The following is a 14,554-nucleotide window of genomic DNA, read 5'->3' as shown; positions in this document are numbered from 1 at the left end:
CAACGGTACAGATCCCCCCGGTTCCAAAACTGATGCCAGTGCCCATGAAGTGGAATCCCTCTTTCCCACACCAATCCCTTAGCCACTTGTTTACTTCCCTAATTTTCTTATCCCTATGCCAATTGGCATGTGGCTCGGGCAGTAATCCGGAGATTATGACCCTTGAGGACCTGTACTTCAATTTCCTTCCTAGTGCTCGATAATCCCCAAACAGGTCCTCCAACCTAGCTTTGCCTATGTTGTTAGTCCCAACGTGGACCACAACAACTGGATCCTCCGCCTCCCGCTCCAATATCCTTTCAAGCCGGTCACAGATGTCCCGCACCCTGGCACCGGGTAGGCAACACACCATGCGAGACTCCCAATCCGGCTTGCAAAGGATCCCCTTGATTATAGAATCCCCTATAACAACTGGTACAATTTCAGCATTTAAAAAGCAGCTGGATGGGTATACGAATAGGAAGGGTTGGACGGATGTGCGCCAAATGCTAGCGAATGGGAGTAGATTAGGTTGGGGATATCTGGTCAGCATGGACGAGTTGGTCAAGGGTCTGTTTCTGTGCTTTACATCTCAATGACTGTGTGACACCGACCAGGGACTCTACGATCCCGCCCCCTTTCCCAATTGGTCCGGAACTGCTGTCAATCAGCCGTGACCGTGTGCGGGAACGTTTACTGTTTGGGGCGGGGCATGCGCAGGCTCAATGTTCCCTCCGACCCTTAATGATGCATTTCCCGGATCGAAGGGAGCGATGGACCAAGCAATGGGTGAGCGGAGAGGGTTCGAGAACAATTTGTGACGGCCGAATAAGAAACTCCATGTTCCTTCCTTCCTCTTCCCCCCCCCCAATCGGAAGACGACTCCCCAGGCTTCCTCCGGCGATCGGCCCCTGATGGGGTGACGGCCGCCATCTTTATTCGGGTCACTAGGCCGGAGGCCAAATGCGCAGCCCGCCATCTTTGTAGGGGGCAATTTTTGGAATTAATGGGAGGAGCTTGCTGCCCATTGTTCAGGATGGAGACAACCTGTCCATCAAGCTGCATTGGCCTTTCACACCCAATGTCTTGTTGACGAGGCAGAGCAAGACACAGAAGCAAAGAAAAGGAAGAAACTCCTGCTTTCTGGATTCCACCACCTGATGGGCCCTACTATCCCAGATGTCCAAAGGTCTGTGGCTCTGTTCAGTCACATGGAGACCCAGGGCAGAAACTCACCATCCTGAGGAGAGGTCAACCTCGAATCGAGGAGCAGCCAATCATGTCGAGGGGTAATGTGCATCACAGAACGTGTATATTCATACAGGGGATGGGGATTTTGTGAATATCTGTCCTGGTGCGATTTTGACGGAATTTGCAAGCTTCTTTTACAGGATGTTACAAATTAATTCACAGTCGAGAAACTGCAACCAGACGCCACATCAAAATCTGACATAATCGCTCAATTAATCAGGATACTATCAGCCTTCAAATGTAAGCATTGGTCATTACTGCTTAATACATAAGTTGCTTCTTTGCATTTCCTCTGCACCTCTTTACACAAAGCTTACGTTGTGTCAATAATCATAAACTGTTACAGCACAGAGGGAGGTCATTTGACTCATTGTGTCCACCAGATCTACAGAGACACTTGCTACACTAATCCCATTTTCTGGCTCTGCAGGTTATGGCAATGTAGTGACTATTGAAATATTGCTTAAATTCAGGCAGTTGAGTTTCAGATTTCCATATCCTCTAAGTGAAGACATTTCTATTCCAATTCTGTCTTAGCTTTGTAACTCTTACCTGTAATTCTCCCTCTGGCTACAGAGGTCACTTGCTACCTGTGGAACTTTGGAGCATTTCACTTATGCACAGCCATGCTGCTTAAAGGGAACATATACTTGAATGTATGTCCCCTGTTTACTGAACCCTCCACCAATTTTTAATCTTATGCACCACTGTGAAAACACTACTCGCCCTCACGATTCCTTGGAAGGTAACCCCAGCCTATCCAATTGTTAGAAACACAATTATCAAAATTAACTGAGACCACCAAAAATCTGGAAACAAGACAATTTATTTACGAACTTGCAAGTAAGGGCCCATAAGCTTGCTAAAGCAAACGAGCAAAGTGCATTGTGATACATGTACAGTTATACCTTTTGAGCTGCATGAGGTCACCTCTCCCTTCCCCCTCGTATTATCCAACCATCTTAGGCTGTCACTACGTGACTTCTCTGTATTATCTAAATTAAACTCTATGTCTGTTTTCTTAGACATACACTTTAACCACCATTAACACATGTTACATTTGTGGTCTCACCTTGTTCCTCTTTTCCCCCGGGACAAGGAGTTGCTAACCTTCCTCTCCTTGCAGCTGTCTCTCTGCTTGGGCTTATCGTTCCTCTTTTCCACAGGACATACTCTTATCTGTCTAGAAGCTTAATATTTGATCTTGCAATTCTCAGATCATCAGCAGTATTAGCTTTCAGCAAAAGCAACGTACTTCTCTATTTCTCACAATTTCCTTATTTCTTAGTTTGTTATTTCTGAGTATAACCTTGATTAAGGATTTGCAAAATGCTAACCAGCTTTTACTAATGTAAGCACATTTAAATTCTTATGGTACTTTAAACAAACTCAATTCTCTGCAGAAACAACATTCTTTATATGTATCCCTCACACAATCTTTTGTCATAGCTCAAACCAAGCAGATCCTAGTATTCCAATCAGTTAATAGGAATAGCTTTCTTTTATTTATCTCATGGAAACCTGTCATAAAGGTGTGCATTTGTACCAAATTTCACCTCAACCTTCTTTGCTCTACCGAGAGTAACCCCACTTTCATGAACTCGGAATGCAACGATAATCCTTCACCAGCCATTCTGCTAAATCTCCTCTGTCCCTTCTCAGGTGCCATCTCATCTTTGACAATGTGAGGTGGCCTCTGGTGAACGTGTTTTTCTTTTGTTTGATGTCATCTTGCAGCAACAATTACACAATGACATCATCCACTCCCTGGGAATTTCCTCAACTGTTAAGTCCAAAGATGTGCAAGTTAGGTGAATTGGCCATGCTCAATTGCCCATAGTGTAGGTTAGGTGCATTAGTCAGGGGCAAATATACGGTTGGGGAATGGGTCTGGGTGGGCTACTCTTTGGAGGGTAGTGTAGACTTGTTTGGCTGAAAGATCTGTTCCCATACTGTAGGGATTCTAATGTTTTTCTGACTCCAGGTCTTTTGATATCTTTCCAGCTGCAGACTCCACCAGGAGATTTTCAAATCGAAAATGGTGAAATTATTCAAATTGAATACTTTTGATCATTCATTGACAATTTTAAGCTTTTAATACTGTCCTCTGTTATCTGTGAGAGTTTCCATGGCGCTGGGGATAGTGTGACCCATTTATTGAGGATCTAAATCCATATCCATCTAAGACTCTGTTTCATCTCTGCCCTCTCTGATCAACTCTTTGCCGCTGACAAACTACCTTTGGCTCTTATAATGTGCACATGTTTAAGCTTTGATATGTATTTCAGTGATAATTCTGTGTTCACTGTTGATGTACGTTGTGAACAGGTGTTAAGGAGGCTTCATAAGGATGTAGGTTAACTGCATGGGCAAAGATGTGGGAAATGAGGGGCAACCTTTTTAGACAGAAAATGGCTCTGGAATGGCTTCTCCAGATGAAGTGGTGGATGGAGGTACAGTTATAACATTAAAGAAGCATTTGGATAAGTACATGAAAAAGAAATGTTTGGAGGGACAGGGCCAAATGCAGGCAAGTGGATGGCTCAGTGGCTCAATGGTTAGCACTCTGGCCTCACAGCAACAGGGACCTGAGTTCAAGTCCGCTCTTGGGTGACTGTCTGTGTGGAGTTTGTACATTCTCCCTGTGTCTGCTTGCGTTTCCTCCAGGTGCTCTGGTTTCCTCCCACAGCCCAAAGATGTGCAGGTCAGGTGAATTGGCCATGCAAAATTGCCCATAGTATCCAGAGATGTGTAGGTTAGGTGGATTAGCCATGAGGAACGCATAGTTACAGAGATTAGATTAGATTAGATTTCTTCGGCCCACCGACCCTCCGAAGAGCAACCCACCCAGACCCCTACACCTAGCAATTTAGCATGGCCAATTCACCTAACCTGCACATCTTTGGACTGTGGGAGGAAACTGGAGCATCCGGAGGAAACCCACGCAGACACAGGGAGAACGTGCAAACTCCATACAGACAGTCGCCCAAGGCCGGAATCGAATCTGGGACCCTTGTGCTGTGAGGCAGCAGTGCTAACCAGTATGCCACCATGCTGCCCAGAAGAGGGTGATGAATCTGGGTGGGATGCTGTTCAATATAGGCATGATGGCCTGCTTCCATACTGTGTAGGGAGTCTATGAAGTGGGGCTACTTTAGTTTGGGATTAAGGTCGGCGTGGACTGATTGGACCAAAAGGTTTGTTTTCATGTCGTGTGACTCTATGATTTTCTAAATGGAGTATAATGTAGGAAAATGTCAAATTGGCAGGAAGAACAAAAAAAAAGGCATTATCTAAATGGTGAGCGATTGCAATGCCCTTCAATGCAGAAGACTGAGTGTCCTAGTGCATGAATCACAAAAGATTCATGTGTAGGTATAACAAGTAAATAGGAAAACAAAAACTGTTATCCCTTATCGCAGGGAATTAAAAACAAAAAGAGGAAGGTTATGCTACTGTTACACAGCATACTGAAGTACCGAGCACAGGATTGGTATTCTCATTTAAACGAGGCTGTCAAGGGGTACGAGGCAGTTCAGAGAAGGTTTACCAGACTAGACTTATGAGAAAATGGTGGACAGGCTAGTCTTGTACCAGCTGGAGTTTAGAACAGTGAGAGAGAGGTCACTCGACTGAAGTGTGTAGGATTCTGAGTGGCCGTGGCTGTGTCATTGTGGAGAGGCTGTTTTCCACATGGGATCACAGTGCAAATAACTCGGGTGGCCCTTTCAAAACAGAGGTTCGGTGAAGTTATTTTCTCTCAGAGTTGTGGGTCTTCCTGCAAAGGTGATGGAAGCAAAGTCCTTAAAGATTTTTAAGGCAGGACTGAGTAGATTCTAGCGAGTTTTGAGAAGATTTGTAGCTCAGGTTGAGGTTCTGGATGAACTCAGACCCTTTGGCATCATGGTAGCCCACAAACCCACCAACACACTAAAACAGCAGTGAATGAACTTGAAAGACCCCATACAGACAACAAGCAAAACTAATGTCATTTACAAAATACCGTGCAAGGACTAACAAACACTACATTGGAAAACAGGCAGAAAAATAGCCACCAGGATACATGAACACCACAACTAGTCACAAAACGACATGACCCTCTCTCATTAGTATCCTTACATATAGATAAGGAAGGACACCACTTCGACTGGGACAACACATCCATCTTAGGACAAGACAACCTTCCAAAGAGTATCCTCCCACAATCCAAAGATGTGCAAGTTAGGGTGAATTGCCTGTGCTAAATTGCCCACAGTGTTCAGGGATGTGTAGGTTAGGTGCGTTAGTCAGAGGGAAATGTAGAATAATAGGGGAGGGGAATACTGTTTGGAGGGTTGGTATGGACTGTTGGGCCCAATGGCCTGTTTCCAAACTGTAGGGATTCCAATCCACCCTGACCTGCACATCTCTGGACTGTGGGAGGAAACCCACACAGACACTGGGAGAATGTGCAAACTCCACACAGACAGTTGCCTGAGGGTGGAATCGAACCCGGGTCCCTGGTGCTGTGAAGCAGCAGTGCTAGCCCCAGAGCGACTGTACCAGGTTCATTCAGATCAGGTTCACACGCCGTTTTTGTGAGTTCCCGCTCAGTTCTTTTCTCTGCTTTAACTGACTTTAGGGGAGGATTTGCAGTCAGGAACCAGAAACTGAAATGTCCCATCAGGCCCAACACACCGTCAGCTCAAATCGTGGTCGAGATTTCAACGTGGAAGCAAATAGTGGCAGAGACACGGGAGAGAAATCGCACGTCTGTTCTACGTGTGGACGAGGCTTCGGCCAACTGTGTGACCTGGCGAGACACATTCGCTGTCACACCGGGCAGAGGCCGTTCACGTGTCAGGTGTGCGGACGTGGCTTCAACCAATCATCCGGCCTGTCTGAACATAAATGCAGTCAGAGCCGGGAGAAGCCGTGGAAATGTGGGGACTGCGGGAAGGGATTCCGAATCCCCTCTGAGCTGGAAGCCCATCGGCGCAGTCACACGGGGGAGAGGCCGTTCACCTGCCCCGAGTGCGGCAGAGGATTCAGTCGGTCATCCACTTTGCAAAAGCACCAGCGGCTTCACACCGGAGAGAAGCCGTTCGCCTGCTCCGAGTGCGGGAGGGCGTTCGCGCAGTTGTCCGACCTTCGGACCCACCGGCGAGTCCACACCGGGGAGAGGCCTTTCACCTGCTCTGAGTGCGGGAAGGGGTTCGTTCAGTCTTCCACTCTGCAGAAGCACCGGCGGGTTCACACCAGGGAGAGGCCGTTCACGTGCTCCAGGTGCACGAAGAGATACACTCAGTTATCCGACCTGCTCAGACACCAGCGGGTGCACACCGGGGACAGGCCGTTCGCTTGCTCCGAGTGCGGGAAGGGATTCACTCAGTCCTCCCACCTGCTGAGTCACCGGCAGGTCCACACTGACAGGAGACCTTTCAAATGCCCAGACTGTGGGAAGTGCTTCAAAAGATCTGGGGAGCTGACACGCCATCAACTCATTCACACCGGTGAGAGGCCGTTCAGCTGCTCTCACTGCGCGACTGGGTTCAGGCAGTTGTCTGACCTCACTAAACACCAGTGGGTTCACACCGAGGAGAGGCTGTTCACCTGCTCCATGTGCGGGAAGGGATTCGCTCAGTCAGCCACCCTGCTGACACACCGACGCATTCACACTGGGAAGGGGCTGTTGACCTGCGCCAAGTGAGGCAAGAAATTCACTTGCTCAGCTACCCCGCTGCGGCACACGCAAGTTCACAATCTAACTCCAGTCGTTGGGTTTCACCGTTAATCAAGTCCAGGACTGGACCCCTGTTCGTTGTTGTCTGCTGGCGTTACAGAACTCTTGCCCAATTATACCTGTAAATATTCTGGGGGAAAGTGAAATAAATCAGGTGTGCTTAACACATAAGTGTGTCGAGTCTTTTTGATATCTCGAACACAAGTTAGTTCCATGTGAAGATCTGTCCCTCTCTCCTGTCTCCCCTGTCGTCCACTCCAACACCAAATAAGAGGAGCTCCTTTGTCATTCAGATTGAGACAATGTGGTCATCTGTTACTTCCTTGCAGTGAAACCACAGGGAATGGCGGAAGTCAGGACCCTGTGACCAGCAAACAAAATTGATGACGCATTCATTTTATTCCCCAACTGCACATAGGGCCCAAAGAATTCGCTACCACAGAAAGCAGTCAAGCCCAAAACATTGTATGTGATTACACAAAGGAAAGAGTTATAGCAGTTGAAGAGAAAAGGGTTCAAAAGATATGGAGAGAATTTCAAGACACATTTTTAAGGTCAGCGATTTTAAAAAATAGACATGAGGTTCTCATATGGAATGAACTTCCTGAGGAAGTGTTGGAGGTGGGTATAATTACAACATTTAAAAGATATTTGGACAAGTACATGAATAGGAAAGGTTTGGAGAGATATGGGCCAGGAACAGGCAAATGGGACTAGTTTAGTTTGGGATTATGGTTGGCACAGACTAGTTAGACCAGAGGCTCTGTTTTTGTGCTGTATGACTTGTGAAATTGCCATTCAACAATGATCATCATGAAATGTGGAGCAGGCTGCGTGGTCTACTCTTGCTCCTATGTCTGTATAATTGAACCTTGAGAGAATAGAAGACAGTGGAGCCTGGGAGTGCAGAGAGGAGATGTTGCAATGTGCATAGATTTCAGCCAATGAGGGAAGAGAATAGAGAGGGATGGATTTACAGCTTGGGAGAAAGTCATGTTTCATCGACACCAGAATTGCTGATCACTTACATTCCTATACACAGTGAAGAGATCTATAAACAGTTCAAAAAGGAGGAGGATTCACAGACAGGAAATGTAAGTCAGATTTCGTGTCAAGATCTGACAGCTCACTCAATTCATCCGAAGCTCAATAAGACTGAACTCTGAATGTGGAAGGAGAAATGTGTGTTTTTGGTCTGTGGAAAACCATGTTAGAAACTAATGTGACGTGTGAAACATTGAGACAAACACACAGACCCCTGTGAGAGTTTGGAAAGGATTATCCAGTTATGCAGGCTGAACCACACCATCCGCAGTGGGAAACCGTGCATACGTTTTGAGTGTTAACAAGACTAATGATCACACACAAGAGTCCTGTCAGCCCATTGAGTCTGCACTGACCAGGAAAAAACTACTGTGTTTGCAGATTTTCCCCGTGTCTGTGTGGGTTTCCTCTGGGTGCTCCGGTTTCCTCCCACAGTCCAAAGATGTGCAGGTCAGGGTGAATTAGCCATGCTAAAATGCCTATCATGTGCAGGGATGTGTAAGCGAGGTGGGTTAGTCATGGGAAATGCGGGGTCACAGGAATGGAGTGGGGTCTGGGTGGGATGCACTTTGGAGGGTCGGTGTGGACTCGGTGGGCTGAATGGCCTGCTTCCACACTGTTGGGCTTCGACGAAATCGACGCTAGTTCCACTCTCCAGCCCTTGGCCCATAGCCTTGAGTATTATGACATTTTGAAGTGCTTATCCAAGTACGTTTTAAAGCTTGAGGTTTCCTGTCACCAACTACCCTTCCAGGCAATGCATTTCATACACCCACCACCATAGAACATAGTACAGTACAGCACAGGAACAGCCCCTTCAGACCACCAGGTCTCTGCTGATCATGATGCCATTCTAAACCATCTGCTCACATGTGGTCCTTATCTCTGTTCCCTGTCTGTTCATATGTCTGTCTACATGCCTCCTAAACATTGCTATCTTATCTACTTCGCCCTCTGGGGGAAAAATGCCTGCCTCAAACCCCCTGCCTTTCACCTTAAAATTATCCACTCCTCTTGTTGCTGACTTGAGCTGAGGGGAACTGTTGCTTTCTATCTGTTCTGTCCATCGCCCTCATGATCTTATACACCTCAGTCAGGTCCCCTCTCTGCTTTCACGGCTCTGAAGAAAACTCCGGCTTCTCCCGAAGTTGCTGGAAAAGCTCAGCAGGTCTGGCAGCATCTGTGAAGAGAAATGAGAGTTAACACTAACTGTCTCCATTAAAAGCTACTCATCCTCCTAGCCAGATCATTATCCACTCCTTTCTCAGTCTAACTGCTCTTCTCTCAAAATGGGCCATATCCCCACCTATCGTTTACTCCTTATTCACCTCCAACCACCCCCCCCCCATCCTTTGCATAAAAGCCAACACTTTCCTAGCTACTGTCAGTTCTGAGGAAGGGTCACCAGACCCGAAAAATTAACTCTGATTTCTCATCACAGATGCGGCCAGACCTGCTGAGCTTTTCCAGCAACTTCCATTCATTTCTGATTTACAGCATCCGCAGCTGTTTAGGTTTCTTTCAAGCTTATCCAGCTTGTCTTAATAGCTAAACTGCTCCATCCCAGGCAATATCCTGGTGAATCTCCTCTGCACCCCCTCCAGTGCATCACATCCTTTGTGCTGCGCGGAGACTGGAAGTGCACACAGCACTTAATCTGTGGCCTAACCAAAGTCTTGTACAGATCCAACCTCCCTGCTCTTAGAATCTGTGCCATTGACTGATAAAGGCATGTGTTCCACATGCTTCACCTAACTGTAAAATCTTGAGAGACAAACAGACAGCTGAGTGCAACATTGCAATGTGAAGACTGTCATAAAGGATTCATTCATTCATTCTGGCTGGAAATCCATGAGGAGAAAGTGAGGACTGCAGATGATGGAGATGACAGGCGAGAGAGTGGTGCTGGAAAAGCACAGCAGGTCAGGCAGCATCCGTGGAGCAGGAAAAGCAACGTTCCCGGCATAAGCCCTTCATCAAGAATGATTCCTGAAACATTGATTCTCCTGCTCCTCGGATGCTGCCTGACTCGCTGTGCTTTTCCAGCACCACACTGGCTGGAAATCCATTGAAAACTTGAAAGGGTTCAGAAAAGATTGACCAGGATGTTGCCAGGGTTGGAGGATTTGAGCTATCGGGAGAGACTGAACAGGCTGGGGCTGTTTTCCCTGGAGTGTCGTTGGCTGAGAGGTAACCTTATAGAGATTTACAAAATTGTAGGGGCATGGATAGGATAAATAGACAAAGTCTGTTCCCTGGGGTGGGGGAGTCCAGAACTAGAGGGCCTAGGCTTAGGGTGAGAGGGGAAAGATATAAGAGACCTACAGGGCAACTTTTTCACGCACAGGGTGGTACGTGCATGGAATGAGCTGCCAGAGGAAGTGGTGGAGGCTGGTACAATTGCAACATTTAAAAGGCATTTGGATGGGTATATGAATAGGAAGGATTTGGAGGGATATGGACCGGGTGCTGGCAGGCGGGACGAGATTGGGTTGGGATATCTGGTCGGCGTGGACGGGTTGGGCTGAAGGGTCTGTTTCCATGCTGTACACCTCTATGACTCCAAGTATCCAGAGTGGGGAGAAACCATTCATCTGTTCTGCATGTAAGAAGGTAATTTAGGTCTTTAGGTCCTTCTTCACACTGAAAAGTTCACACACTGAGGAGAAACTATTAAGATGCGCAATCTGAAAACAGAGGTTCAGGTCGTTGTCCATCCTCACTGAACACCTCAATGAATTCAACCGAAAATAAGAAATGCTGGAGATCACAGTAGGTCAGAAAGCATCCATGCAGAGAGAGCAAGCTTATCATTTCACATCTGGATTACTCTTCATCAGCACCTGATGAAGGAGCAGCGCTGCAAAAGCTAGTGCTTCCAATTGAACCAGTTGGACTATAACCTGGTGTTGTATGATTTAACTTTAGACTTGAAACGTTAGCTTGCTCTCTCTCCATGGATACTGTCTGGCCCGCTGTAATCGCCAGCATTTGTTCCTTTCAATACAGATTTCAGCATCTGCAGCAATTTGTTCCGACTAACGAATTCAAGCAGAAAACATCGACTTGCATCATTTATTGAATGAGTTTCATTACATACCCTCCAGTCATGCCACCATTTTCACACTGACTTTTTTCTGGACAAGAACAACTCGAGTTCATGGTTCAATTCAGTACCAGTGATTTTGGCAGTTAGGAGGATGAGGTCCTGAAAGGAGATTAGTGGGAGCTCAAAGCAGATTGAAACACAGGACAATCACAGCGGTAATTTTAAGATTACTCCCAGTCCCACATGTTGGTGAGCACAGTGCTGGTGTCAGAGAGAGAGGGCACGGGATTTCTGAGGCATCGGAACTTGTTCTGGGGAGGTGAGGCCTGTTCAGGATAGGCATTTTGCAACTTAGGAGGACTGGGGCTACCGCCTTCTCAGGGAGATTTGCTAGCGCTGTTGGGGAGGGAGACAGTGAGGTCTGCAGACGCTGGGGATCAGAGTTGAGTGTGTGTTGCTGGAAAAGCGCAGCGGGTCAGGCAGCATCCGAGGAGCAGGAAAACAAAACATTTTTTTAAAAAAACATCGATGTTTCGGGCCGAGCCCTTTGTCAGGAATTTTGGGGAGGGCTCCATCCGGATCAGCATATACGTGGAATGCTAAGAGGGAGTTATGATTCAAGGGAAACAAAACAAGGAAAAGGGTGTAGAAGTGTAGGATGCAAATTCCCTAGGCAGACAAAGCAATGGCAGGCATCAAAAAGGACCAAAATGGGGAATAATGTGAAATAGACTGAAATAAAGGCACCTCTATCTGAATGGATGTAACATTTGCAAAAATATCGATGGCTTGAATGCAAAAATTGAGGTAAGGGACGTGATTTCATTGCCATGAGAAATGTGGATACATGATAACAAAAATAGCCAAGGATGTTCTACATTTAACTGGGTTTGGCCTAAATGTAAAAAAAAACGTGTGGCATCACTCCTGATAAGCGATGATGCAAGTACATTAGTGAAAGAGGATCTTATTCTAAACATCAAGACGTAGAACCAGTTTGGTTGGATCGAAGGAAAAAAGGAGAGGTAAACATTGAATGAATGTAGTTGTATACAAAACACCAAACTGTAATAGAAAGGCAGCGGGGACTGCAGATGCTGGAGATCAGAGGCAGGAGTGGGGTGCTGGAAAAGCACAGCCAGTCAGGCAGCATCCAAGGAGCAGGAGAATCGACGTTTCGGGCATAAGTGTATTCCTAATGAAGGGCTTATGCCCGAAACGTCAACTCTCCTGCTTCTTGGATGCTGCCTGACCGGCTGTGCTTTTCCAGCACCACACTCTTGACACCTAACGGTAATACGAAGGCTCATGTCAGAGATGCAATTAACATGGGTAATGACAGGTAGCTTTGATTTTCATTTAGTTTGCACAAACCAGCACAGCACTAACATCATTGCAACAGTCCTATTTTGTTTAAATTGTTATCTTAAGAACTTTACCCTTGGTGAAGAACTCTCATCTGAAAATAATTTACAATTAAGCTGTGAACATTTATTTCAATCGCAAATTTGCCCTCGGTGTAAACGCTAAACTTCAGCGTGCAAAACCCAGAATGATGTGCTTAAATTTAAAGTGACAGTCATTTGTGTAAAAGACAAGGAGATGCTGTGCAAACAAACACTGGATCAGCGGATGTAAAGGAACGGCTCAGCTGACTGTCGAAACAGAAATCCATGGTGTTCTCTACGATGGGATTGAGGGGCATTTGATTCTATCCTCCCCAAAACACCTCCCTGAAATTATTAGACACTGACGTTCTCACTGGCAGAAGTAAAAAGATGTCCCACTTGGTTAAACACGACTGAGTTGTGGTTCTGGGGTGCAACTAACACATGGAAATGTGTGCTGAACCCAGACTGAAGGACAGGGCTGAGACAGGATCAGCTACTCGAAAACAGAGTAAATCGTTTCAGTAGCAGAACGAGATTTTATAAATCAAGTTGTCCACACGTACTTCACTCAGGAGACTGACTTTAGGACCGTTGGGATCGAATTCCACACAATCGTCGAAAGTAACATTACGATAGCGAGGTGTAGAATCTGAGTTCAGAGAATATCCACAAGGTGGATGCAGGTGAACAGAGAGGTGGAGAAACTTGAATGTCCTTCGATTAACTTCTGTGTGTCTCTATGATGTGATAATGACTTAAAACTGAGGGAGGGGATCTGCAAGTGGGAATGATGAGTCAAAATTAATATATATCACGTTTCATTGGAAAATGTACTTGGAGGAAGTTGCTGGGTCTGTATTACTGATTCTGATCATCCTAGTGGCTTTGGGCTGTTATGGGACACTTCCAAACCCTGGTGATCAGCAACTCTATGATCCAGCCCATTCCGAGGGAGCTGTCACCTCTAACCACAGGTATCGTGTCTGCCGATGCCAGAGCAGTAAACTCTCAAGGTGTCAGTCACAGGGAACCTCACCCCAATCCATTTGTCCAATGCAGAATCAATAAATTACTCTCAAGCTTTGCAGGTAGTATATCTTTTCTGCCTACTCAGCTATTGTATTGTATTGAAAATGCCACCTTTGTGATTAAATGCTTTCAAATCATTTTTGATGTGACCTCCTTTTCGGAGCTGTGACTCCTGGACTAAAATTTGAAACTTGCCCACGTTGAGTAATGGAAATAAATCTCAAGTAACGATGAGATGTTGCTTCTGACTCAGTGGCTGCATTTTCGTCTAAGACAGGAGGTTGTGGGTTCAAGTCTACATCCAGAAACCAGAGCATAACATCCTGGTTGATATTCTGATTCAGAACAGAGGACTGAACTGTCAAAGGTCCCATATTTCAGAAAAAACCTTCAACCTACGCCCCCATCTGCCCTCTCAGACAGCTTTCAAAGCATGCACGTAATTCTGACGAGCAGGGCGTTCTCTCTGGTGAGCTGCTCAATATATACTCCTCGACAAACATCAGTAGAGAGAGAGAGAGAGAGAGAATCAGATCAAAATCCCATTTTGATTTGGGGTAACTTACTGTGCATAATAATGGCCAGTATATTATCCAATATTACAAACAGTCACTGCATTTCAAAAGAATCTCATTGGCTATGGAGCACCTCAGGACATTGTGAAGTTGTGAAAGGTGATATATAAATACCAGATTGCCATCACTAGAGTCATAGAGATGTACAGCATGGAAACAGACCCTTCGGTCCAACCCGTCCATACCGACCAGATATCCCAACCCAATCTAGTCCCACTTGCCAGCACCCGGCCCATATCCCTCCAAACCCTTCCTATTCATATACTCATCCAAATGCCTCTTAAATGTTGCAATTATACCAGCCTCCACCACATCCTCTGGCAGCTCATTCCATAGACGTACCACCCTCTGCGTGAAAAAGTTGCCCCGTAGGTCTCATATCTTTCCCCTCTCATCCTAAACCTATGCCCTCTAGTTCTAGACTCCCCCGCCCCAGGGAAAAGACTTTGTCTATTTATCCTATCCATGCCCCTCATAATTTTGTAAACCTCTATAAGGTCACCCCTCAGCCTCC

At 46.2% G+C, this 14,554-nt stretch overlaps 2 protein-coding genes across 2 annotated transcripts in view; both read left to right on the top strand.

Annotated features, from left to right (window-relative positions):
• LOC122543503 (zinc finger protein 850-like) overlaps positions 1 to 14,554 on the top strand; it is a 73,981-nt gene that overhangs the window by 35,094 nt on the left and 24,333 nt on the right. The window lies entirely within an intron of this gene.
• Positions 1 to 14,554, top strand: part of LOC122543637 (zinc finger protein 585A-like) — a 36,317-nt gene that overhangs the window by 14,075 nt on the left and 7,688 nt on the right. Inside the window, exons 2-3 of the mRNA XM_043682459.1 lie at positions 3,519 to 3,582; positions 5,852 to 6,915. Of these exons, the coding sequence (XP_043538394.1) occupies positions 3,519 to 3,582; positions 5,852 to 6,915 (1,128 nt within the window). The remainder of the gene's footprint in view (positions 1 to 3,518; positions 3,583 to 5,851; positions 6,916 to 14,554) is intronic.

The sequence above is a fragment of the Chiloscyllium plagiosum genome, chromosome 44, assembly GCF_004010195.1.
Source record: "Chiloscyllium plagiosum isolate BGI_BamShark_2017 chromosome 44, ASM401019v2, whole genome shotgun sequence".
Taxonomy (NCBI): Eukaryota; Metazoa; Chordata; class Chondrichthyes; order Orectolobiformes; family Hemiscylliidae; genus Chiloscyllium; species Chiloscyllium plagiosum.
This window is presented reverse-complemented; position numbering and strand designations above follow the sequence as displayed.